Source organism: Tupaia chinensis, unplaced genomic scaffold, assembly GCF_000334495.1.
Source record: "Tupaia chinensis unplaced genomic scaffold, TupChi_1.0 Scaffold000437_1, whole genome shotgun sequence".
NCBI classification, from domain to species: Eukaryota; Metazoa; Chordata; class Mammalia; order Scandentia; family Tupaiidae; genus Tupaia; species Tupaia belangeri.
The window spans coordinates 1402228-1428764 of NW_006159942.1; the positions used below are offsets into that span (position 1 = coordinate 1402228).

Genomic DNA, 26537 nt, shown 5'->3' on the forward strand with positions numbered 1-26537 from the left:
TGCAGATTAAAACCACAATGAGATACCCTTTAACTCCAGTGGGAATGGCTAGGATCAAAAAATAAGTGCTAGCAAGGCTGCAGTGAAAAGGGGACAACCATCTTCAACTATAGGTAGGAAAGTAATTAGTACAACCACCGTGGAAAACAACATGGGGTTCCTGAAAAACCTAGGGTAGAACTACCACACGACCTAATAATAATCCCACTCCTTGATATTACCTAAAGGGTAGGAAAATGGCCAAAAAAGACACTTGCACATTCATGTTTATTGCAGCGTTTTCACAATTGGTAAGACAGGGAATCAACCAAAGTGTCCAAAAACTGATGGCTGAGTTGAAAAACTGTGGCACATAGGTACTAAGAAATATTACTCAGCTATAATAAACTATGAGACCTTGTCATTGGATTTGAAGTGGATAAATATAGGAGACTTCATGGTAAGAAGGTGAGCCAGACTTTGTAAGACACACACTGCACTCCATGGCAGAAATGGAAGGATTAGGAGATGGGAGATGTGATAGTAGAGTCTAAGTGTAGACACGAAAGACTGTAAGGGATGGGGGTGGATAATAGAGAGTGGGAGGAGAAAAGAGAAGAAGATTTAACAGACAAAAGAATGTAATGTTCTCCAATTCTATAATTTTTGTTTTATAGAAATAAGTACATTTAAGAAAATAACCCCAACATTTTCCTCACTCCCCATATTGGCTAAATTTTAAAAAGCAACTATTGGAAGAATGCAGGAAACTGGCACTCATGTATGATTTGAATGGAGGGTGAACTGCTAAACTTTTTGTCAAGTGATCTGGCCACATCTATTAAAATATAAAAAACATGCATAATTTTTTGAGAGGTTGTTGCTATAGGGCACGTGTGCTCGCCAGAAAGACAGAGAGAGTCAGAAAGTGAGAAATCACCCCCCAGGGGGTATGGCCATACTGCAATCCCTTCTCTTCCATTCCCCTCTCAGGATCTTGGGCCCGCACCCACACACACACCCAGCATGAGTTTAAGCCACCAGGTCCAGGGCTTGAACCACGGTTGACTACATGGGAGTCCAGTGACATAGCCATTATGCTAACAGCTGGTCCCATAAAACGTGCATAATTTTTAATGCCCTTTGCTTTAGTGGTCCCAAGTTGTGACTAGTCTATAGAAAAAAAAAAAACTGGTTCATAAGATTGCACATTATCTACTACAACACCATTTTAAAGATGCAAACAGAAAAGGAGAAAAGAATAGGAATGAACAATGTAAACATAGTTGAATAAAAGGTAGTACAAGGCTTTCTGGACTCCAGCTCTGACACCATTCAGAGGAATTCTTGGGAGCCTCAAGCATCAACCAGTAAGACCTTATCTAGCTTTATTCTACTTAAAAATCCTTGTTGGGGCAGCCTGAAAAACATGCCTGGCTCATCAGTGGGCCTGCCCCAAAACTTGACCGGATGGAGAGATGGAGATGGGTTTGCGGCGTGACCACACCTTACTGGGGGTGCTTTTTCTAGTGAGTGTACAGAGCCTGTGTGCACCCTCTAGCATGGAAAAACAATAAGTTCCTATGGCTAATGTAATATTTTGAGTAAAACCACTTTATATGGCCGTGGTTATAAACACTGGAGCAGTGATTGGTATGAGTTCAAGGTAGGATATAGTGAAGTCCTGTGACCCTTCCTGTCCCATTGGAACATGCCAGAAATGTTGGATAAATACTAAACAGATCTTTTTTTTCTTGAGAAGTGTAGTATCTCCCATGTCATAAAGTTGTGTAGTAAAGACAGTCACTTTATACTCCAGTTTTGCCAGTTTTCCATGACCCTTTCTATCTTAACAGTAAACATGTCCCCCAGCAGTTTTTGCATAATTCCAAATATTCTCAATCTTTCCTTTCCCTTTATTTTTTCAGGTTTTCTTACACTTTATATGCACAAAATATTAAATCTGACTTGTTATTATAGTATGAAAAATACCACACAAAAAGCAGGGAAACCCGTGCATCATTTTCTCTATCCACCCAGGTAAGTCTAACAGATCAATAAAAAATTGTGGCCCATGGCAAGTGGAGATACTTTTACTGACAGTGAGGCCTTGAAGTAGACAGACTTGTTTTTATTCTGGGCACTCACTGTCAATATTACCTTCATACAAAGGGGTAGAAGAACATACAGTCGAGGGCAGTCTCTCTTTCTGAAGTCTGCCTCTTGGTAAGACAAATAATATCCCACCAAGTAAAACTCTAATGCTTTGCTTCACATTTGCTTGATTTTTTTCCCTGTCAGAGAGGAAGATAAGTAAACACAGTCCTTGCAACCCCCCAGTAGCAATTGCATCTGTGCAAAAAGACAACAATAAAATGTCAGATATTTTTCAGGGTTTGTCTTATTTTGTAAACGAGAAGAATATGACCAAAGATATTTCTAATTACTTTCAGTTTATAAACTACAAATTGTAATGTTAGCACACAAAAAACCCCTCTATGTAAATTCTACAAAATTGACTTTTTGCTGAATAATCTATCCTCCATAATGTTACTGATTGGTAACTTCCAAATGAAATAGTTTATTTTCAAATGTGAAATCAAGTCAAAATTTTAATCCAAACGCAACATATTTAACACACATACTTGAAAGGTTTATTACATCATGCAAGTTGATTAAAATACCTTTACAATCTTATGAAGAAAGTAAAGTACAGTACAAAATGTTATATGTGTACATTAATTGACAAAATTTTAGCAATTTCATTTCACTCTTTTGGATCATTACAGGGTTAAAGGCTGATCTTTGGAAAAATACGATTTTAAAAATGTCTTCTACAATCATAATTTTTGTCCTTCACTGTTCAAGTAAAATCCTGTGTCATCCAGTTGCAAAATATTATTGTTGGCAACATGTATACAAACTACACTGCAAATTTAAAAAAAAAAAATTGTACCCAGTCAGGCCTGACAAAGTTTCATAAAAAGACACTTCTAAACTAATCATTTCAGCTTGTACTTACTAATAAGTAATACCATTACTTTTACTTCCATTTGTTTGCCATGTAGAGTGTATTCATACTTACAAACGTGCAAAACATGATCAACTAGTGTAAATGGCATTTGAAAAACCATTATAAAAGAGACTTACCTGAAGTCATTTCATTTAATGAAAATTAATTTAACTCTAATGAGAAAAGCTAATTGTAAAGAAATACCTAATAATAGTACATTACAGAGAATGTAAAATTGAAACTTCATTTGCCTTTTTATACAACTACACCACTTCTACAAATGAGCATATTTAATTGGTCTGTTTTTTTTTTTTTTTATGAAAACAAGATTTATGACTTCCTGAATGTGAGGGCCAATTAGCAGATGTGTTCCACAACAGGGAAATCAGACAATCTAAAAGAAATCAGCTACCAAGACCAGCAGTTGGCATAACGGCTACATCACTTGGACTCCCACGTAGTTGACCACAATTCGAATCCTGGACCTGGTGGCTTAAATTCACACCAGGTGCGTGTGCATGCATACCCAAGATCCTGAGAGGAGAATGGAGGAGAATGGATTGTGGCATGGCCATCCCTCCGGGGGGGTGATTTTTTGCTTTCTGTCTCTCTGTCTTTCTGGCAAGCGTACATGCCCTATAGCAAAAACCTCTCAAAAAAAAAAAAAAAAAGAAATCAGCTACCAATTGCCTTTACTCTCAGCACCAGGAATGGAGAAATCTTTAGCAAAAATAATCTCCTAACACTAACTATTTTCTTTATTTAAAATTACCCAAGGTGACAGGATGTCTGTTGTCTAAGATGGCTTCTTTCTAAAACTCACATCTTTTTGCTCTTCTTTTACAAAAAGTGTTTTACTATATATCCAGTTTTATATTTAGTATATATAACTGGGTATATGGTATATATTAGTGTGGATAGATAGATAGATAGATAGATAGATAGATAGATAGATAGATAGAAGCTTTTGCTGGTGGTGACACTTCAGCATCAATATCCTGGGCAGTTAATGGCATCAAAATATAAAATTAAAACATAGAGTAACCCTAAATGCAGTTCATCACTACACTTGAAACTATTACTGTTAAACAGGGTCATGTCATATCTTTGGTTTTGGTGCAGTATTAAAATATTAAGGCAAAATTCCTCTTACGACAATTTTTCCCTCCAAATCCTCTTGTATTTTTTTTTTTAAACATCAGCAAAGTGTTACATTATTAAAAAAAAAAAACTAGTTCCTTACTAGACTGAATAATGTCCATGCCAATGTTTGGGTGCTAAATAATCCCATATTTGCAAGAATATACAGACATTTTGTAAATTACTTAGTTTATTTCACCAAAACTAGTAATTGGTAAAAAAAAAAGAATAGTTACCAGATATATTCCTATATGGATGCTACTTATCAAAATAGCAATTTTTTTCCTCATAGGAGCTTCAATTCTTTTATTATTTATGATCAAGCTTTGAGTTTAAACCCCTTCTGTCTTCTTTACAAATGACTTCTTGTTAATATGAAAAGAGTTCTGAGTGTGTATGTTGTACATTAACCACCAAAGGAATGGGTCTCTTAGGTCTTTCCATCTGGGATGGAATATGGCTTCATGTTGGAAGATTATTGCAGTCTGCCCTGCAGTGGACTGTTGTCAGTTCACTACAATAAGAAGTGAGTGTAACCTTCTGCTCCAGTAACAATAACATCCATCCAGATCCGCATGGCTTCCGGAGATGGGGCCACCATATAGTAGATTCTGTCATGTGTCTTGACACTAAAGGTGAGTAATGGATTTGGACTCTAAAATTCAAAAAGGAAAAGAAGGTGAGAAAAATATCTTGAAATTAGAATATTATGTCATGCAGACATTTGTGAAGGCTTCTTCCTCTTTAAAAGTCCCAATTTATAGAAATTTGTGTAGTTACTACTTTTGCTCTTTTACAACACACACCCTTGCCCCCGATGCCTTTCTTTGGATTGACCAACGCTTTGGCCTTTCTGCATAAGAAACCTCAGACGGAGCTCAACACTCTTGGCAGCTAGTTTGTGAAGCTCTTACAGGTACCTACTGATAAGTGCTCAATAAATAACACCTGTTATCTGGCCCCTACTAAGACCCTTTATTGCTCCTGATCCCTTTCCTAACTATGCAGCAACTCCTTTCTAGAACCTTTGTTGAACACTTTGCAAGGTCTCCCTAACCGATGTGTACAGAATATTTTTTCACTTCAAAATAATTTTTTTAGAACAGCTTTCATAATGGAGCGCACACACAAGAACGAGAGATGTACCCTTATAGGGCTCAGTCATGCTACGATCCCTTTCCTCTAACCCTGGAGTCCAGCAGGATCGTAGGCATGTACACAAGTGCCTGGAATTTGCTTAGGCTGACCAGGCCAGGGACTAGAACTGGAGTCAGCGTGTGGCCTCCAGCTCCAGTCTGGTATACTACCGACTTCAGCACAGAGGCAGAGCCTCACCATGATTCTTTCCTCAAGACCTTTAGCTTTCCTAGTTACTTCTGTTTACTTTTCCAGCACCATTCTAATCACATCTATCTGTTATGCCTAGACCGGAAGACTAAATTGCTTAGAATTCAAAAAATTATGAATATGGTAATATCCTTGATTTGACAATTGCACACTGCATGCATGTTTTGAAAATTCATATTGTACCCAACAATGATGCACAATTAAATGCAAATAAGTTATAAAAATTTTAAAAAGAATTCAAAAAATCATTTTTTCTCCAATTAATTATGTATTCAAAGAATAGGAATTTAGAAAACTGCTATTTACCTTATTAGCATTCTTGAGGTGATCATAATAGACTTCCTCAATGGCTTGAAAGTATATAACTCCTTTTAATTTAGCTTCATGCTTGTCTGCAAAGATAAAAGTAAGTGTTCAAATAAATACTTCATCACCACTGGTGGACAGGAAAAGGCTATAACTTCATTATAATTGTCAGCATTAAGATATTTATCTAGTGTTTAAATTACCTAAGATTAGTTCAGATAATCTGGATTAGCACGTTAGTCCCATTATATAATAAAAAGAAAAAAGAACCATCAGTTCCAGTTCAAAGACAACAAATGACTTTACTCAAGGCTCTTCAGCAAATTGGCAATCAAAAGGTAACCCAGGACTGCTATCACGTTGGCACAAAAACTGTAAACACTACTGGCACCCATACGAAGTATTCCCCCACATGCCCAAGCCTGTCATTGGAACAGAAATATTAATATGCAGTTCCGTTGTTAGGAAATTTTTAAGTGTGTTTTAAAATTTATAACAAAAGTTAATTTATACTTATATTTCTTTCCAATTGAAATGCTTTCTTTTTTTTCCATTTATGATAGGGCACATGCGTGTGCATGAGACACAGGGAGAGAGAAGCACCCTCCACAGGGCTTGGTCACACCATGATTCCCCTCCTCAGGTCGTCCTTCTCGTTAGGATCTGGGCATGTGCACATGTACCTGGTGTGTTTTCAGGATGATAGAGTCAGGGGCTCAAGCCATGGTCAACATGTGGTTTCCAGTTGTCTATTATTCTACAGGCTGTGGCTCAGGGGCTGGGCCGCATATCACATGTCTTGTCTATCATGCTTAATTTTTGTTTTCAAAAGAGCTTCATGCATTTTCTAAGCTGTTTCCAAAGATGTCATTACATTTCACCATAAAAACAAAGCCAAAAATAGGGGGCCGGCAGGTGGCGTGGTGGTTAAAGTTGCTGGGCTCCCACATGGCTGATCACAGTTTGAGGCCTGGCTCTGGGGACTTGCTTTCTTGCTTTCCCTTTCTCTCTCTCATCAAATTAAAAGATGACAGTAACAAATAGAATTAAATAAATGAATTATTATTTTTTTAAAAAAAGTAAAAAACCAAAGCAAAATGGAATATGAATGAAAACAACCAACCAAAGCATCAAACACACAGGACCATTCTGTGATCTAATAAATTTTTGAAATATTTTGTACTTTAACTCTGAGGGGATCAGAATTATGCAAGCTTCTTAGAGAATTTTAGAACCATGGATGAGGATGCAGGGAAGGTGACTCTATCATACCTTCAGTGAAAGTACAAATAAGACAGCCCCTTCTGGTAAAATAAATGCAATAAAAATGCAAATATTCTCCTACTCAGCAAATCTACTTCTAAAACTTAATCACGTAAGTTACAATACCTACCCGTGTACAAGTGCACACAGGTTGGATTTATGTTTGTGATGGCACCACGGTGCAAAAGAGCTGCTTGAGCTTTACTAGGAGACTGGTTCATTATCGACCAGCCATACAATGGATCTGTAGAGCCACTGAAATAATCGAGGCAGATTTGTATATGCTCATAGGAAAAAAATCTTGAAATATTATGTGAAAAAGGATATGAACAGAGTAGATTAATTTGATTTCAACTCTATAAAAGGAGAAAGAATACACAAGTATTGAAACATACATAGAAACGAACAGAGAAAATCTAAAAGATTATGGCTTAAGAGTGGGAAATATAAAAATGTCTGTGATAGGAAAGAGATTTAATTTCATTGTAAGGACTTTTGTGGGATTTGGTGTTTTTTTTTAACCAAGTGAATGTCCCTTTTCCCAACAGTAATAATAAAAAGCTAGTCTGAAAAATATTGGCCCTGAGAAGTTCAACACAAAATCAATCTTTTTATGTGCCTTTAGCTCAGCATTTTCATTACTTATTTGACAATGGACCATATTATTGTTCTTCCTTGAGAAACACTGTTTTAATTAATACTATGTTCAGTGTATTTCAGCCAGTTTCTATGAAAGATAAGGGCAATATATTGCTCAAATATTTGCTGGAAAGGAACGTGTAATAATTCATAAAATTACATCAATAACTTCTTTTCTGAAAACAGAAGTAAAATAAAATTAGGAGGTCAAAATTAATCTTGTCAATGTTTAAGCAGGCAGAAAACTGGGGAAGAAGGGGCCAGTTGGTGAGGCAGCAGTAACACCTGGATTCACATGGAAAAGGTCCTAGGTTCACATCCTGGAACTGCACTGAGCACGCCAGATGTGTGCGCCCAGGATCCCAGCTAGTCGAGACGGGGTGGACCACAGTGTGAAGACCCTGTCAGGAGCCAGCCTGTCTCTCTGCTTCTCTCTCTCTCAAGGAAAAAACAAAAGAATAAACTTAAGAAGAAAAGAAAAATGGAGAAAGAAACTTTTGTTTGTACAGTACCTTATATATAAGAAAGATCTCTGAAAATTGTAAGGCTCACTATTGCAAGCCAAAAGAATCAACAAAGCTACATAAATTGATAGGACAATGCAATTCCTTCTGCCTCTGTCAATAGCGTTATCCCACCAATTTACACAGAAGTCTTTTTTTCCTTCTTAAAAAAAGTTACTTAATTTTATTTATTATTGTCATTTTAAAAAAATTTGCTATAAGGCAAATGTGCTCACCAGAGAAAATGGAGAGAGTAAGCGAGAAAGCAAGTTGCCAGGTCTGGGACTCGAACTGTGTTTCATCATGTGAGAGTCCAGTGCCCTAACCACCACACTACCTGCCATTCCCTATAGACTTACTTTCTGTGCCTTTTTTTTTTTCAAGAATTATTTTGAGACCAGCAGTTGGCGTAATGGCTATGTCACTGGACTCACATGTAGTTGACTGTGGTTTGAGTCCCAGACCCAGTGGCTTAAACTCATGCCAGGCGCGTGTGCATGTGTGCCCAAGATCCCAAGAGGAATAGTCACTGTATTCATGTGGAGAAGGGATTACAGCATGGCCATCCCCCCTGGGGGCTGATTTCTCACTTTCTGTCTCTGTCTCTCTCTCTGGCGAGTGCACGCGCCTTATAGCAAAAACCTCTCCCCCCCAAAAAAAAAGAATTATTTTAATTTTACTTATTATTACTATTAAAATTTGACCAGAGAGAGACAGAGAGAAAGGGAAAGTGAGAAAGCAAGCTGCCAGGTCTAGGATTCAAACCACAGTCGGCCATGTGAGAGTCTAGAACCTTAAGCACCCACCACGTGCCCGTCCCTCTGTGCTTCATTTTTAAGAGAAATGTTCATTAAGTTCCCAGTTAATACGCAGGAGGCCCAAGGACAAAAGCCAGGGCCAAGAACAACACAGAGACCTGAGTTTTCAGATTTCCACACTCAATCTGCAGCCTTCACACAAACATGGCCATTAACCCCATGGAGAAGCTGAAGGGGCATAGCTCTGGTAAGGATCAAGGTCAGCGTGAACTGGCCTTGAACCTGGACGACTGCCTGGGACTGATCTATTCCTGTTCTAGTGATAACTGGGAAAGGGGTGGGGGAGGGAGGGCCGCAGTAGAAAGGGCTGATGGGTGACAGCCGTAAACTGTGCTGGAGGGGCATCTGCAGCGGTCTACTCGTCCATTATAACAATGTGAAGAGGAATCAGCCAGGTGAAGTGTTCTTGTTGTTTGCTTTATGTACTAGAGTTCTAGGCAATCTTTCCTATACCAAAATACTTTTGGTATTTTTAGAAAATTCAAATCCTGGCACCAAACGTTTCAGTTTGAAAAAATCCATGCCAGTGGATCAGGAGAGAAGCTGAGTGGCTGATGGATGGAAGAATGAAATACAACTCACAGAGAAGAGCACAGAACCGTGAAGCCGTTTTTGCCTGAAGTTTTCTTAAACTTTTAGTTTTGGAAATTTCTGGGTGAGGGGGTCTGTAGTGATTAGCATGCCGAAAAGGTTTGTTTACACATTTTAGAGACACCAACTTGGATTTCTTAGGAAGCAGGCATCTTTTCCATGGCACTAACTGAAGGAAGCTGCTCTGGATTTTTATGAAACTCCAAGTCAGAAAGCACAGCCACTCCGGATACCGGGGACAGCACACAAGGCTGGGTCGTAGAGGGCGTGCAATATGGGATGGGAGGGAGGGGACGGGAAAAAAAAACAAACAAAACATTTCCTAGACACAAAGATGAAAAGCTCTCAGCTGATAATAACGTGTGTGCTAATGTCTTGACTAAGAGTCACTGTATTCATGTGGAGAAAGGCCATGTTAGTACACTGTAAAGGTAACAGCGATTAAATAGCAATCTTTCAAAATTGCTACGGCGTAGGAAAAAAAGATGGAAATATGGGTATATACAAAATGATAAAGAACAATAGGACTAATATGTAAGTAGATACAAAATTAAAAAAAAAAAATAGGGACCAGCGGTTAGCGCAATGGCTATGTCGCTGGACTTCCATGTAGTCAACTGCGGTTCCAGTCCTGGACCTGGTGGCTTAAACTCATGCCGGGCGCGTGTGCGTGCGTGCCCAATATCCCGAGAGGAGAATGGAGGAGAAGGGATTGTGGTGTGGCCATCCCCCCTGGGGGGTGATTTCTTGCTTTCTGTCTCTCTGTCTCTGTCTGTCTGGTGAGCACACACACCCTATAGCAAAAACTTCTCCAAAATAAACAAACAAAGTCAGAAACCCCTTAGACCAAGCAGGTACTTGGGAGGGACAGGCAATTTCCTGAGAATATTAATTCTGTAGCAGCTGGAACTCCGCCCAAAGAGCTCTTCACTGAAAAAGGCATGTGTCCAGCTCACCTACTCCTCACCCTGACTCTAGGGCTCCTAGGCCAGGGTGGCTTTCTTCCACGTGTTTCTTGATTTCTCACCTCTTTACTCATAACCATAACCTGACTTCACTTGATACAACTTGTAACAATTCCTAATGATGCTCCTAAGTGTGGATACGGTCACCCCAAAGCAGGGTCTGTACGTGACATCTGGTATGACCACATTCTTCAGTGGCTGAAGTACAGGGCAGAGTTACGGTTGTGCTAGTAATGGATGCACTGCATGTGATCCAAGAGTAAGTCAGGGGTTATTTAATCAGCACACCAGTAACACCAACATCCCTGTATTTATATGAGATTGCATAGTCTAGCATTTAAAAGTCCCAAAATGTGTTAGACGTTTAGTAAATACTTAGTTACCACTTTATCGATGTGTTTTATTCCCTGCGCTTAAAAAGATCATCCGTTTGTAAACAGTGCTTGAATTGTCATTCTAACTGTGTGTGACTTGAACAGGAAATATGAAAATCAATCAATCAAAAACAAAAAAAAACCTGTTTTCCTGGTTTTGTGATTTTAAAGACAATTTTTTTTTCATGGAGGGGGGGATGTCGCTGGACTTCCATGTAGTCAACTGCGGTTCCAGTCCTGGACCTGGTGGCTTAAACTCATGCCGGGCGCGTGTGCGTGCGTGCCCAATATCCCGAGAGGAGAATGGAGGAGAAGGGATTGTGGTGTGGCCATCCCCCCTGGGGGGTGATTTCTTGCTTTCTGTCTCTCTGTCTCTGTCTGTCTGGTGAGCACACACACCCTATAGCAAAAACTTCTCCAAAATAAACAAACAAAGTCAGAAACCCCTTAGACCAAGCAGGTACTTGGGAGGGACAGGCAATTTCCTGAGAATATTAATTCTGTAGCAGCTGGAACTCCGCCCAAAGAGCTCTTCACTGAAAAAGGCATGTGTCCAGCTCACCTACTCCTCACCCTGACTCTAGGGCTCCTAGGCCAGGGTGGCTTTCTTCCACGTGTTTCTTGATTTCTCACCTCTTTACTCATAACCATAACCTGACTTCACTTGATACAACTTGTAACAATTCCTAATGATGCTCCTAAGTGTGGATACGGTCACCCCAAAGCAGGGTCTGTACGTGACATCTGGTATGACCACATTCTTCAGTGGCTGAAGTACAGGGCAGAGTTACGGTTGTGCTAGTAATGGATGCACTGCATGTGATCCAAGAGTAAGTCAGGGGTTATTTAATCAGCACACCAGTAACACCAACATCCCTGTATTTATATGAGATTGCATAGTCTAGCATTTAAAAGTCCCAAAATGTGTTAGACGTTTAGTAAATACTTAGTTACCACTTTATCGATGTGTTTTATTCCCTGCGCTTAAAAAGATCATCCGTTTGTAAACAGTGCTTGAATTGTCATTCTAACTGTGTGTGACTTGAACAGGAAATATGAAAATCAATCAATCAAAAACAAAAAAAAACCTGTTTTCCTGGTTTTGTGATTTTAAAGACAATTTTTTTTTCATGGAGGGGGGGATGTTTTTGCTACAGGGAGCGTGCGCTCATCAGAAAGACAGAGAGAGACAGAGAGACAGAAAGCGAGGGGGTATCATTCTCATGAAGGATGGCCATGCCACGATCCCTTCTCCTCCATTCTCTTCTCAGGATCTTGGGCATGCACGCACACATGCCCAGCATGAGTTTAAGCCACCAGGTCCGGGACTCAAATTGTGGTCAACTACATGGGTGTTCAGTGACATAGCCATTACGCCAACTGCTAGTCCCTTAAAGACAGTATTTTGATCTAAAAAATATCCATTTATTACCTACTGGGATCTGAGTTTATTTTACAACTAGAATAGACCAATTTGCACTTTTTAAAGTAGTATACAATGTTTATTACTTCTAGAAAGGAAGAAAATTCATTTTTTTATGAACTATATTACCTGAACAGAGAAGAATGTATACCCACACAGTTCATACTGCCATTAATTCTACAAATTGCCAACCTACCTATTTACACTAAACTCAATTGCCTCTGCTCTCTACTGGAGGGTTACTGATGTGAATAATCACTCCATTTTTTTTAAAAAATACCCACCTGCATAATAAGAGAACGTTCTCTTGTTCCGATCAAAAACAAACCAGCGTTTCTTCCAGGTTTTAATTTTCCCACCCATTTTGATGAGGAATCCTCGGCAGGTCTTCTCTGTGATTGATACATGATAGCAGGTATCGATATTGTGGCCAGCGGTCTCTACGTGGCTCCTCAAGTCAAAGTCTTCCTTCCGGACAGGCAGGTAGCGTGTCAAAGGACGAGCCTAGGAGAGCACACAACCCATCCCTTCTGTCATTAATTTTTAACTTTCTTTTAGGTCACAGATGTTTAGAGGCAGAAATGAACTTCAAAGCCTAAGCTTTAAAATGCCCATGTGATCATGAGAGCCTAAGAAAAAGAAAGCACATCTGGAGTCTAAAAATGGAGTATTTTGAGAAGGATGTCACTATACGGCTGGGCAGGGGCAGTGAATCAACAACTCAGGCCGACACATTCTCTTCCTTGAGATGGGCAGATGAGAAAATATAAATATAAATATAAATATAAATATGTGTGTGTGTGTGTGTGTGTGTGTGTGTTTCTTATCCTAGTTTAGAGAAGATACTCAGCACTTAACAACCACGGGGACATGGAGTAAAAAATTCTCTAGGCAGCTCCCTACAGGTGAGGACGCCACCGCCATAAAGTTCCCAGGAATTCTCCTAGTCACAAATGAACAATAGTTCTCCTGACGTAATCTCAGAAGTGATTGAACACTGGTTAGTAAGAACAACGCCCAACAGGATCCCCCAAGTTACAGATGTCAGCTTACATACACTCTGATAGGCATTGCTGGCAGAGACACATGGTATAAAAAAGTAAAGCCGAAAAAAAGTGAGAAGTGGAATCAAAGCTGGACGGAGTATAATGGCCAGACACCAAAGGGATGCCTTTAGATGTCCTTTATTTTACAAGGGGCTGCAGTAAAGGGTCATCTAATCCTGGAGGCACCTATCACCATGGGTAATATTTCTAGAATGGTGTTTTATCGCTTCATGTTAAGTAACCTCGGCCCTTTGCCCTGGAGGAAAGGGAGCTTATCATAATGCTTGGAGGCAAAGCTTGTAATCAGGATTTAAGTAAAATTGTGTTTATTTGGTTTGGCTTCCTATACTAAACACACATGGATGGCCTACATTGCAAATTAGAATTTGGCAAAGGTTGGGCATAATGAAATACAATAAACGAGTTTTACTTTCTATTTTTCCTTCAATATTTTACTCGATTCTGTGGTACTTTGACAGTAGATAGATGACCAGACTTAGTGATATCTCAAACATACAAAGTCTTAAAGACAATTTCTAACTGGTTTATTCTCAAACTGCCAGCAATAATAAAGAATATGGAAAATTATTTATTTTGCCTTGGAGTCTAGTCAACTTTGAAATAACTTGTGCTTTAAATTACATGGTACTTGAAAGAACTTTATTTTATCTCCAGAGAATATACATAGTAACAGCCACAGTGACGAGAACAGAGATTTGAACTCGACAATGACCAGGACAAGTTAAGCATGAGGAGTGATCTTCCCAAAGTTTGTTCGAGTTCAGCAATGTTGTGTCCCTATGGTAAGGACTTGGATAGCAAAGAGGACACTTGTGATAACGCAATGATTAGGAAAAGCCAAAATAAAACACTAACACCTTCATCAAGAACTGGGCTGGGGAGCTGGCAGGTGGTATGGTGGGTTAATGGTGCTGGACTCCCACATGGTGGAATATGGTTCAAGTCCTGGACCTGGCAGCTTGCTCTCTCACTCTCACTCAACTCTCTCGCTCTCTTTCTCTGTCTCTTTCTGGTCAAATTAAAATAAAGTTAAATAATTCTTTAAAAAAATAAAAATAACTGGGCTGGTAAAATATCTTGTTCTAGAATGTTTGTTTCTTTTTTTTTCTGTTCTTTTTTGGAGAGGTTTTTGCTATAGGGCGAGTGCACTTGCCAGAAAGACAGAGAGAGACAGAGAGACAGAAAGCGAGAAATCACCCCCCAGGGAGGATGGCCACACCGTAATCCCTTCTCCTCCATTCTCCTCTCGGGATCTTGAGTATGCATGCACAGGCGCCCGGCATGAGTTTAAGCCACCGGGTCCAGGACTCAAAGTGAGGTTGACTATATGGGAGTCCAGTGACATAGCCATTACACTAACTGCTGGTCCCTAAAATGTTTGTTTCTAAAAGATGACTTAATAGAATTTCTCGCCTTTCTCAACCAAAAGTTTTAGTTTGTGGGTTATATTTGTTTTCAGTAGCAAAATCCAGAGGCATTTTTCAAATCTGCTCAAAAAATATTCTTTCAAAAATATTCCAATAGATCGAAGAAACAGTGCCTCTCCCATCAAATGTTCTGTACACAACTATGGAAAAGTGTTATTCGGTTCACAGTTCTCTAAGAGTTTTGAAATAAACATTTTTTGCACACTAACACACATCTTGTAACTATTTGACATTCAGTGCCTAAGAAGACATTCTTGGACACAGAATGTCTGTCTTCTACAAAATGACCACCAGGGGGCAACCGACCCTTACCCATTAAGACCCTGGGACCAACCTGTGCCCTTTGTTTCTCCCTTATTTTCACTTCCTTTTCTATTAACTTCTGCCTCTGGCTGGTTTCTTCCTGCAATCGTTTTTCCAGGAGTTCTCGGCGTCGTTTTTCTTCTTCTAGAGCTCGTTTTTTGGCTTCCATTTCCCGTTCCTAAATATCGTTATGTAGAAGAATGATTATTTTAAGACATACTGGTTACACTTGAATGGCTCCAATGCATTTCATACAAAATGAAAATTCTCAGCAGACCGCTGTTGGCTTAGTCTAGTTTCTTACAACACATGCCCTAGACCAGAACAACTCTTCAGGCATAGCTTTCCAAATCAACATAGGCAGAAGTGGGACCGTTAAACTGAATTGACAATTCAACACTGGACTTCAGTGAAAATTCAGCTTGTGACCCCATTCAGTCCTCTCATATCAGGTGACCACACTTCTCTTATTTTTTTTTAATTTTTTTTTTTGGAGAGATTTTCACTGTAGGGCGCGTGCGCTCGCCAGACAGACAGAGAGAGACATAGAGACAGAAAGCGAGAAATCACCCCCCAGGGAGGATGGTCACGCCACAATCCCTTCTCCTCCATTCTCCTCTCGGGATCTTGGGCACGCACGCACACGCGCCCGGCGTGAGTTTTAAGCCACCGGGTCCAGGACACGAACCACGGTCGACTACGTGGGAGTCCAGCGACATAGCCATTATGCTAACTGCTGGTTCCACTTCTCTTATTTTTAATGAAAAGCCTCACAAAGGGTCACCCAGCACTAGTACTCAAGCCACTCTGCCTTTCCTCTGACTGCTGCCTTCGAAGGGAAGGCCTTGCTCCTTCCGGTTCCTGTTGTGGTTCCCAGCTTCCTGGCAAGAGGTCACAGAGGAAGCCTGAGGGGGGTAGAGAAGGAAAGGAGGTGCCCGGTAGGGCAGGATGCAAAGGCATTTTGGGGGATTCCTAAGGAAGTTCCGATTCTGGCTTGAAATACAGCCACAATGATGTGGGATTTTCTAATATTACAATAGGGTAGTTCATGCCAGTGGGGGAGGAAGGCAGCACACATAAAGACATGCCATTCCTCCCTGTTGGCTGGCGGGTACACAAGTGGGCACTAAGGGAAAACATAACCCAAAGCATTCATTTCGGTCTCTGTCGGCTCTGTTTCCATATGGCAGTGCAGCAAAGAACCTTAGAAACAGTCTAACCCCTTTCCTTCTCAGATTAGAAAACCAGGCTAGTAAGACTGACGACCCCACAATCACACTGCTCACGAAGGCTGGTAAGGAGGAGTGTTTCCTCACGGGCCTCTGGCATGATATTGAGCTCACCCTCGATTCGAGCAGCCGTGTCTTTTCTGCATGCGCCTGCTTCAAAAGTCTCTCCATTTCTTCTATTCTGGCAATATTTGAAGTGCTGGCACTGAATTAAACACAAAAGCCTTTTAAGAATATCATTTCCGATTGATAAGTCTCTAATATACACGTGTGCGTGCACACACACACACACACAAACACACACACACACACGCAGGGTCAAGGGAGGAGCAGGACAAAATCCAAGCAGATACAATTTAAAGGATGTTTACTTACGAGCCATTGGTCTGAAGGACAAATCAATTCAACTCTGAAAATTGCAGGTGAAACTGACTTACCTCTGTTTAGCACAAACTATGGGCAAGCATAATAATGCCAATGTCAACTGCTTTACTCGGAAACGAATAAACTTAAACCAAATTTTACAAGGTGTGACTTCAACATGCTTCCACCAAAGGCTAAACCCGATGGCCTCTAGGAGTCTTTCCATTAGTTTAATAACTCAGAGATGTCAGATCCATAAAACTGTCAGCAAAGTTCTAGAGAAAGGACACTCAACATCTGAAGTCACTGTTCAGTTGGAGAGCAGGGTATCCCAGCTGCTTTCCACTGTGTTTTTAAACGTGTGGACTTTTCATTTCTTTTTTTTTTTAAAAAAAAAAAAAAAAACTTTTTCCTTTCACGAGTAAGAGAGACACAGAGAGAGAAAGAGACAGAAAGACAGGCGCTCGCTCCAACAGGGTCTCCACCGCATGATCCACGCCCAGTCTCAGCCGGCCTAGGCCACGAGCACGCATGTGCCCTGTGTGTTCAGGGAGGTCTCCAGATGCATATCCACGTGGGTCAGCCCCAGTGCTGCTTGTCTTCTACTGAGCTACAGTCACTCCTCCGCCCCTCCCATCACCATCATTAAAAAATGAGTGCATGGGTGGTGAACAGTTTTGTAAGAGGTACCCACCCACCATACCAATGAGCAAACCAATGAAAGGGACTGAAGTTTGAAAATGTATCTTTTTATTTATTTTTTTTAAGAGGTTTTTGCTATAGGGCATGTGCGCTCGCCAGACAGAGAGACAGAGAGACAGAAAGCGAGAAATAACTCCCCAGGGGAAATGGCCACGTCACAATCCCTTCTCCTCCATTCTCCTCTCGGGATCTTGGGCACGCATGCACACGCGCCCGGCGTGAGTTTTAAGCCACCAGGTCCGGGACTCGAACCGTGGTCGACTACATGGGAGTCCAGCGACATAGCCATTACACTAACTGCTGGTCCCTGAAAATGTATCTTTAAAATATTACACATACAAGTGAAGGAAAAAAAAAATCAAAGGCAGTAGAAGCTGCAAGATTAGCTAGGGTAACTAAAGAAAAAGAGAACTTGGAAATGTTAACACAAAATGGAATGTTTTATTTTCAGTTGCTTACACTTTATTTGACTCTTCTGCAGAAGAGGAGCTGTAGCCTCGCGCAAAATGTTCTCCCCGATATTTCAGTCGGGAAGAACCAGTCGTCTCCTACGCACGCGTACCATCTTTTCTACTGGACTCTGCTGAGGGCAGACAGGCTTCCGTGCTTGCATCCCTAGACCCTAGAGCCCAGCGCATAGTGAGGGCTCGTGTTTGTTGATCACACTGATATAAATGAATTTATAATAACCCATATAAAATGAATATACACAGTCTTCTTGGTTATAGATAGTTCTTAATGTAGTAACCTCATGTTATGTTTTTCATCATATCAAACTTAGGATGGTTCAAACCGAGGGCTAAGGGTTCTCAAGAGATAAATGATCACAGGAAGTGTGTCTTAGAATCACTGCTGCCAGCCCCATCACAGAAAACACCTGTTGAAGAGCTGCTGTGTTAGGAATGCTGGATCCTCACAAGCCTAACAATTAAACCATACTCGGGAACCAGCAGTTAGCGTAATGGCTATGTCGCTGGACTCCCACGTAGTCGACCGCGGTTCGTGTCCCAGACCCGGTGGCTTAAAACTCACGCCAGGCGCGTGTGCGTGCGTGCCCAAGATCCTGAGAGGAGAATGGAGGAGAAGAGATTGCGGCGTGACCATCCTCCCTGTGGGGTGATTTCTCGCTTTCTGTCTCTATGTCTCTCTCTGTCTGTCTGGCGAGCGCACGCGCCCTACAGTGAAAATCTCTCCAAAAAAAAAAAAACAATTAAACCATACTCTGCTGGGTTACCTTGGGCCAATTTTTAGCTGGGTGTTTTCTCCTGAGAGAAAAAAACATAACAATTTCTTATCATTATTTCTATTAGCTGTTGGGGGAAGTACAAAAGGGTACATTTCCATTCTCTTTAGCAAGCAAAAATTCAAGGAAAAAACAAACAAACCTTCAACAACAACAAAACCAAAACCCCACCCCTTTAATCTTTGCAGGAATTTGAATTCTCCTTGAGAATACTTGATTTCGTGAATGAAAAAGGGACAAACTTCACTGGCCAAAGGAGCAAGCAGAAGACAGGCACGTGGGTCATATAATAATTTCTATTTGTATCCTGTCAGTGACATCAGATATGTCGCCTGGCTCACGTCTCTAATCAATTTGGGAATTTAATTTCACTAAACCTCAAGTCATGAAAACTCAGTAGTTAAAACACTCACCAACAGTCTAACTCCCATTTGTCCTTTTTATTTTCGTGTAGTTGATGTTTATTTAGATTGGTTTTCTTTTTTTAAAGAATTATTTTATTTAACTTTATTTCTTTACTTATTTATTTTTATTTTAATTTGATCAGAGAGGGACAGAGTGAGAGAGAGAGAGAGAAAGTGAGAAAGCAAGTTGCCAGGACCGGGACTCAAACTGCGGTTGGCCATGTGGGAGTCCAGCGCCCTTAACCACCACGCCATCTGCCAGCCCAATTTCACTGTTTTCCATTTTCTTCGCTTACTTGTCCCCCTACCCTAGCTTTGCTAAGTATATGTGTAATTGTCCAATAACATTATATGTGGACCAGCTTTTTGGTGCAGCAGTACACTACTCAAGAGAAGCTGGATTCCATGTGGAGACACGGTTTAGATCCCCCGTGGAGTTAGACATTCCAGGCACAGACATGAGTGCCCAAGACTAGAAGGGGATTATGGTGTGACCAGACCTTACGGAGATGCTCTTTTCTCTCTCTCACTCTCTCACATGCATGCATTCTGTCATGAATAAGGAAAAAAGGGGGAGGGGGGAGGTCTAGACTATAGGTCTAGGAAAAAGCTGTATACACTTACAGTATACACATGGTGCTTTTGATACATGTATACACTGTGACATAATTACCACAATCACGCTCATTAACACATCAACCACCTCACCTAGTTATCGTGTGAGCGCGCGCGCGTGTGTGGTGAGAACATTAGTCTTTTAATTCCTTCTAAGACAGCACTATTGCAGAATGGTAATTCCTGGCAAAATAGTTCCATGGAGCCGTGATCATTTTCTACAGTTCCTTCACACAGAACTGGTCTTGTGGTGCTAACAATTACAAATAACCAATCTCCATGGCCAGAATTTACCAATAGTACTTATTTCATTGTGCTATCAGAACCTTTGACTGTCAAAAAACTGAAGCCAAAACAGAAGATGCCTGAGAAATAGCAAAGTATTAAAACAAAGAAAAACAGGCATTTCTCTTCTCTTCTGTGCTTCCACATACTTTTAAAAAACTCAAGTTACCTTAAGACAAGCTTTTAACCATTATTAAGACAGAAAGCTACTGATGAGGAACTGATGTTTACAAGGTGTATTATAAGGGAGCATATTTAAATGGGAACTTCTTGAAGACTGGCATAAAGGAGAATAAAAGATGAGACCAGCAGTTAGCGTAATGGCTATGTTGCTGGACTCCCATGTAATCGACTGCGGTTCGTGTCCCGGACATGGTGGCTTAAAACTCACGCTGGGCGCGTGTGCGTGCGTGCCCAAAATCCCGAGAGGAGAATGGAGGAGAAGGGATTGCGGCGTGGCCATCCTCCCTGGGGGGTGATTTCTCACTTTCAATCTCTCTGTCTCTCTGTCTGTCTAGCGAGCACACATGCCGTATAGCAAAAACCTCTCCAAAAAAAAAAAAAGGAATAAAAGACTAAAAAAATGTGTTCTGATCAAGATCTTTAAAAATTATGTAGTAAAGTACCCCCAAATTACAAGTCTGTTAAAGAGGTAATTCTATGCTGAAAGTCCAGTGACATAAACTTGGTCTTGTGGTTTATGATGTCACAAAAAGCCATCTGTAGAATTACTCAGAGCTGTGGGTACATTTGCCCTTCAGTTTGTGTTGAGACATCATTTTTGTGACTAGCAGAGACCTACATGAGTCAGACAGTGTTTCTGCTTCCTCAGCATCATTATTTACACTGTAAACAAACACAAACCTTAGAAAGTAAGTCTTGGATCTTAGGCAGTTGAGAGTCAATTCTGAATAAAATCTACATTCTGCAAAAATGATTTTAGTTAGCTTATAAAATAGTATCTTGCATACCCCTAGGGTAATGCTTATTATCATTATTGCCATCACTAGCTTACTAAGCCCTGATTTTGTGTTCACACTGTGAGAAAATGTTAAGGACAAGTATGGCCAAAGGCACAGAGATCTGAGAGTTCATTACTCCCTAAATTAATAAGAGCTCCGTGAGGTCAGCAGGTGCCATAATGGTTAAGGTGCTGGACCCCCACATGGCCAACTGCAGTTCGAGTCCCAGACCTGGCAGCTTGCTCTCTCACTTTCCCTTTGTCTCTTGCTTTCCTTCTCTCTGTCTGTCTCTGATGGGTGTACAAGTCCTGTAGCAAATTAAAAAAAAAAAAAAAAAAAAAAATAATTAAAAAAAAAAAAAAAAAGAAGCAGCAGCAGCAGCAGCTCTGTGAGGTGTATCAGGGGAGAGAATAAGCCAGAAGTTGGCTGCATCTGGAAAGCCAGGTTCTGAGGTCTGAGTTTATATGGTCGGTAGCAGGGTGTCCTCGAAGCTTTAGAAAAGGAGGAGTCCCATGGCCACATTTATATTTTAGATGTGCCCTTGGCCCTAATTCCATAAAGGCATCTTTGCTTTCCCCAAAGTATAAATACAAATGTGCATGGTTGAGTCCTTGCAAACATTTTAATATACAAGAATAGTTAAAGCCTTCTTTTTCATGAGACATAAGTTCTGATTCTATTGTTAGGATTTCTTTATTTAATCAAAAGCAGTGCACACAATGCTTTGAATAAACTGAGAGGCAAATTAACATTGAAGCATAGTCGAAACGGGAACACAAATGCAAAGAAATAGGTGAAGAGGAAGGAATGATGACAGATGCTCCTCGACTTACAGTGGGAGTATGTCCTGATAGGCCCATTGTAAGCAGGAAAGGTACTGAGATGAAAATACATTTAATACGCCTCACCTACTGAACATCCTAGCTTAGTGTAATTTACCTTACACATGCGTGGAACACTTACATTTGCCAGAAGTTGGGCAAAATGATCTAACCCAAAACCCACTTTACAATGAAGTGTTGAGTAGCTCACGTAATCTGTTTAATATTGAACTAAAAGTAAAAGCAGGATGGTTGTATGGACTGCAGGTAGAGTTTCTGCTGAATGTGTATTGCTTTTACAACCCCGTAAAGTCAGAGCAGTGTAAGTTGAGCCACTGTGAGTCAGGAAAGTCTGACTGGCTAAGTCACCTAAGCTGCGAAGAAACTATTTCCAAAGGTCTCCATGCATGCAATCCTCTAGTCCACTGTAGATTCTCTCTGTCTACACAATACAGGCTGTTGCTGATACCATGACCCGTGTTGATGTCTTTACTTCTGAAACCAGCAGGGACTGTTCCAAACCAGAAAGCTTACACATCAATAAATCTTACCTAGAGATATTGTCGGGTGAACAAGCAGAGATACTGGTCTCCATGCTATCAGAGCTGTCTAGGCTCAAAGTGTCAAAGGCCTGGTCCTTGTAGCTGTGATCAGGGTAATGGAAACTATTCAAGTAGACGTTTGATTCAGACGCTGTGCGGTTGTAAAATTCGGAAGATCTCTGCCTTTGTCCTTCACTCATCTGTTGGTGATTATAACCTAAGTGAAGAGCCATAAATATGTTAGGAAGCCTCATTTTTCAGGCTCAGGACCTTTTAAGTATACAGACTCAAGCCAGCAACCAGAAACATCTGCATATGAAATTTGGGCCTTGGTCTCATTGATTTCGAAGCCAAGAGGATCAAAGAAACAGGATCATGCTCAGTGCAAGTGAGCGTTTCAAAGACGTGGCCTCTTTTGTCAGTGGGATCACTTGACGCTTGCCTATCCATCCCCACATCTCAGCACAACTGAGAAAAAAACATGAGCATACCCGCGAACACAAAAGAAACAAAGCAGAAACACAACGAAAGGCCCAGAATCCTTTAAAATCAGCTGTGTTCAAGTGAAGGCTAGATGACGCCTGCTGACAAGCAATGCCAAAGATTGAGGGAGGTCGCTTTTCCCAATGGTATTAAAATGTGAGGAGCGCTCAGGCCCGTGATAAAACCACAGGTGGATCTTTGCGCGTGGGCTTTGAGAAATGCGTACCTTCACTAATGCACTTTCATCTGCTTAAGACTCACATTGCACATTTTTCTCATTCTCTCCTTGTTTATCTCTCTTTTTAACTCAATTTTTCATCTGCCAAGTACTAATCTGTAAGATTCAGGGGCAACAGGCCTTCCAACGGTTGTACTCCCATTTACCGTCTCTGCAGCTTTCTCCTTTTCTCCACTTAGCGATCAGCCTTCAGGGAGCTGATGATAACAGCCATTTGAAAATGGGCAGTAGGACCCAAAGCCCCATAAATAAGAGGTGTTTGTGCTTTCTGACTTGCTCCCCACCCCTCACCCTGCCGCCTACTTGGTCAACTGCCACACTGCGTTACTGGATTCACCCTGTAGTATTTACATGGCTTGCTCTCTGATAGCTTATTTGGGGCATTACAAGTAAAACTATACTTTTTTCATTTCTCTATCATAGACTGAGAAAGTGGGGGGGGGGTCCTACTGAAAACAAATCCCTTAATTCATTAAAAAAAGTTTCTTGAGCCAGTACTGTAATTTGTGATCTCTTTCTCCTTGGTAAGAGAAATGTGTACTCAAATAGTTTCTATTATCCAGGGAGTTATTACCAGAGCTATTAAAAGTTTACAACTGGGGGGCCCAAGGTGGTGTGGTGGTTAAAGTACTGGATCCCACATGCCTGACTCCAGAGTTTTAGTCCTAGACCTGGTGGCTTGAAAATCATGCTGGGCACATGTGCGCGTGTGCCCCAAATTGCATGAGAATGGAGGAGAAGGGATTGCAGCATGGCCCTATCCCCCTCGAGGGTGATTTTTTCACTTTCCTTCTCCACTTTCTCTCTCTCTCTCTCACTGGTGAGCACACGTGCTTTATGACAAAACAACCTTTAAAATAAGTTTACAATAGGACTATGTGAATTTTGCCTCTTTCCTTGTGCTTCCAATAGAGTTTTAATCAGTAATGAACTGACCAAAAGGCACACAAGAAAAAGGAAGAAGAGAAGAAATGTCAAACAGTATCTCCTCGGCTCTGTATTAAACATCTCCATCTAAAAACAGAAGCTGTATCAGTGATACTTCAACAAAAGTTTCTATAAAATTACTGTAGTTTCACACCATTAGTATCTGGAGCAGTTTTAAATGTCTAAGTGAAAATATGCTATTTCAGATTAAGGCATTTCTGGGAAAATAGATTTCCTTCACATAATTTGTCATGATAAATTATGAACACCAGGGATCTTCCAAATGTTCATATTATGCATGTTATGAAAAAGTCAACCATGGATTTCAAAACTTTTTGCATCAAAATATTCTTGTTCTTTCATTCCACTTTTCCACAAACTTTGTGAAGTCCCCTCGTGTGTGTGTGTGTGTGTGTGTGTGTGTGTGTGTGTGTGTACCTCTTAGCTAAGGAAAGATTCGAAACCTGAAAATACACCACGAGACTAGGCAGAATACCATTGACTGTAAGATCAATGCATAAAGCGTTAGATGAAGTCAGTGTATGAAGTGTGGTGCTTATGCCTCATATTTTTTTTTCTTTTTTATAAAGAATTATTTTATTGAATTTTATGTATTTATTTTCATTTGACCAGAGAGGGACAGAGCGAGTGAGAGAGAGAAAGAGAGAAAGTGAGAAAGCAAGCTGCCAAGTCCGGGACTCAAACCACAGTTGGCCATGCGTGAGTCCAGTGCCCTTAACCACCACGCCTCCTGCTGGCCCCAGTGCCTTTTTTTTTTTTTTTAAAGGCAAAATAATAACACCCTAAACTGTGTGAAGTCCCCTCGTGTGTGTGTGTGTGTGTGTGTGTGTGTGTGTGTGTGTGTACCTCTTAGCTAAGGAAAGATTCGAAACCTGAAAATACACCACGAGACTAGGCAGAATACCATTGACTGTAAGATCAATGCATAAAGCGTTAGATGAAGTCAGTGTATGAAGTGTGGTGCTTATGCCTCATATTTTTTTTTCTTTTTTATAAAGAATTATTTTATTGAATTTTATGTATTTATTTTCATTTGACCAGAGAGGGACAGAGCGAGTGAGAGAGAGAAAGAGAGAAAGTGAGAAAGCAAGCTGCCAAGTCCGGGACTCAAACCACAGTTGGCCATGCGTGAGTCCAGTGCCCTTAACCACCACGCCTCCTGCTGGCCCCAGTGCCTTTTTTTTTTTTTTTAAAGGCAAAATAATAACACCCTTTATTTATTTACCTTTGATATTTGAACTTTTGGAATTACTAATTGCTCCTTTTACATAGTTTCCAATTATTTGTTACGAAAAGGAGGAGAAAAACAAAAACCCCAGGAATTATTTGAAAAAGCCACACATAGATATTTCCTTACAGTTTCAAAACGAGTTGTGGTGTAGAAAACTTTCACATTGGCATCAAGCACATGGATGACATTTCCTTGTTTTGTATGAAAAACAAATCCTTTAAAAAAGAACCATGGAGTTTAAAATATAAGAGAACTATTTCTCTGGCAGTGGCTTGAGCTGCAATCTTGCCCTCACCGTCCGTTTTCCATATGGAAGAAAAACCAACCCCCACGAGACAACTAACACCTTGGGAAAAGCAACAAGGAGGGTGAGTAGATTTCTTCTTCTTTAATCGACTATTAGGTTGTCGGGAAAGTCATGAATATTTTTCTATGCTTTGCTATTAAAAATGTGTCATGACTTTTCCTACACCCCAATATATGCTCTGTCTTTCAGATGGGTTGTGGATTTTTTTTTTCCCCCCAGAGTATCACAGCATAAGGAAATAAACTTAGGACCTTCAGGTGAGAGAGAGAGCACACCAAGATGAACAGATTTTTCTGGTGGGTGCACAGGGACAGCTATGTCTCAATGTGTACTGTGCTAAAGACAGTGAGCAGAGACTCCCCAGACCAAGTCACGATTTGCTGAGGAGGACGCTGTCTGAAAGAATCATCCAGGCATTCTGGTGGAGGGCTACCTTTTCAGGGCCATTTAAATGGAAAAGCCTGAAGCTCGTGAGTATATCTGTACCTGAGCAGATCTGCATTTGCCACGGCCCCACCATGAGTGAGAATGTCCATCTTCGGGAGCTACTCACTTCTGCCACTGGCAGTACTTCAGTGATCATAACGAACCCACCAGACAGACACCTGACTGCATCGCCTCCTTGCCGAACAAATCCGAAGAAAACAAGCTACTCTGCAATCACAAATAAGGACATGTTCCTCTCCTTTGAGACCCTAGAATTGCACCAGTGAGATTTCGAAGAACTGGTTTGGGGCTTTGGGCTTTGGGCTTTGGGCTGGCCATCCAAAAGCCTTTCGATAGAGGAAACACCATAGAAGGAAGGAGACCGAAGGAAAGTGACTATTAGGAGGCCTGAGAAGAACTACTAGGGCCGCACAGGAGCACCAGCAGCTGCCAGTGGGCTAAGCCTCCACTCAAGTGTGTACCTTCCTAGAGGCAAAGGCCCAAACTTGGTGCCAAACATTGGCATCAAGCACATGGATGACATTTCCTTGTTTTGTATGAAAAACAAATCCTTTAAAAA

General features: G+C 40.8%; 1 protein-coding gene across 1 annotated transcript in view; it reads right to left on the reverse strand.

Annotated features, from left to right (window-relative positions):
* Window positions 1-3784: 3784 nt before the first annotated feature.
* Window positions 3785-26537, reverse strand: part of PHLDB2 (pleckstrin homology like domain family B member 2) — a gene marked incomplete in the record, with an annotated part of 125656 nt that continues 102903 nt past the window's right edge. Inside the window, 6 exon segments of the mRNA XM_027774453.1 lie at window positions 3785-4787; window positions 5786-5871; window positions 12646-12865; window positions 15190-15336; window positions 16502-16592; window positions 22334-22541. Coding sequence (XP_027630254.1) covers window positions 4647-4787; window positions 5786-5871; window positions 12646-12865; window positions 15190-15336; window positions 16502-16592; window positions 22334-22541 — 893 coding nt within the window.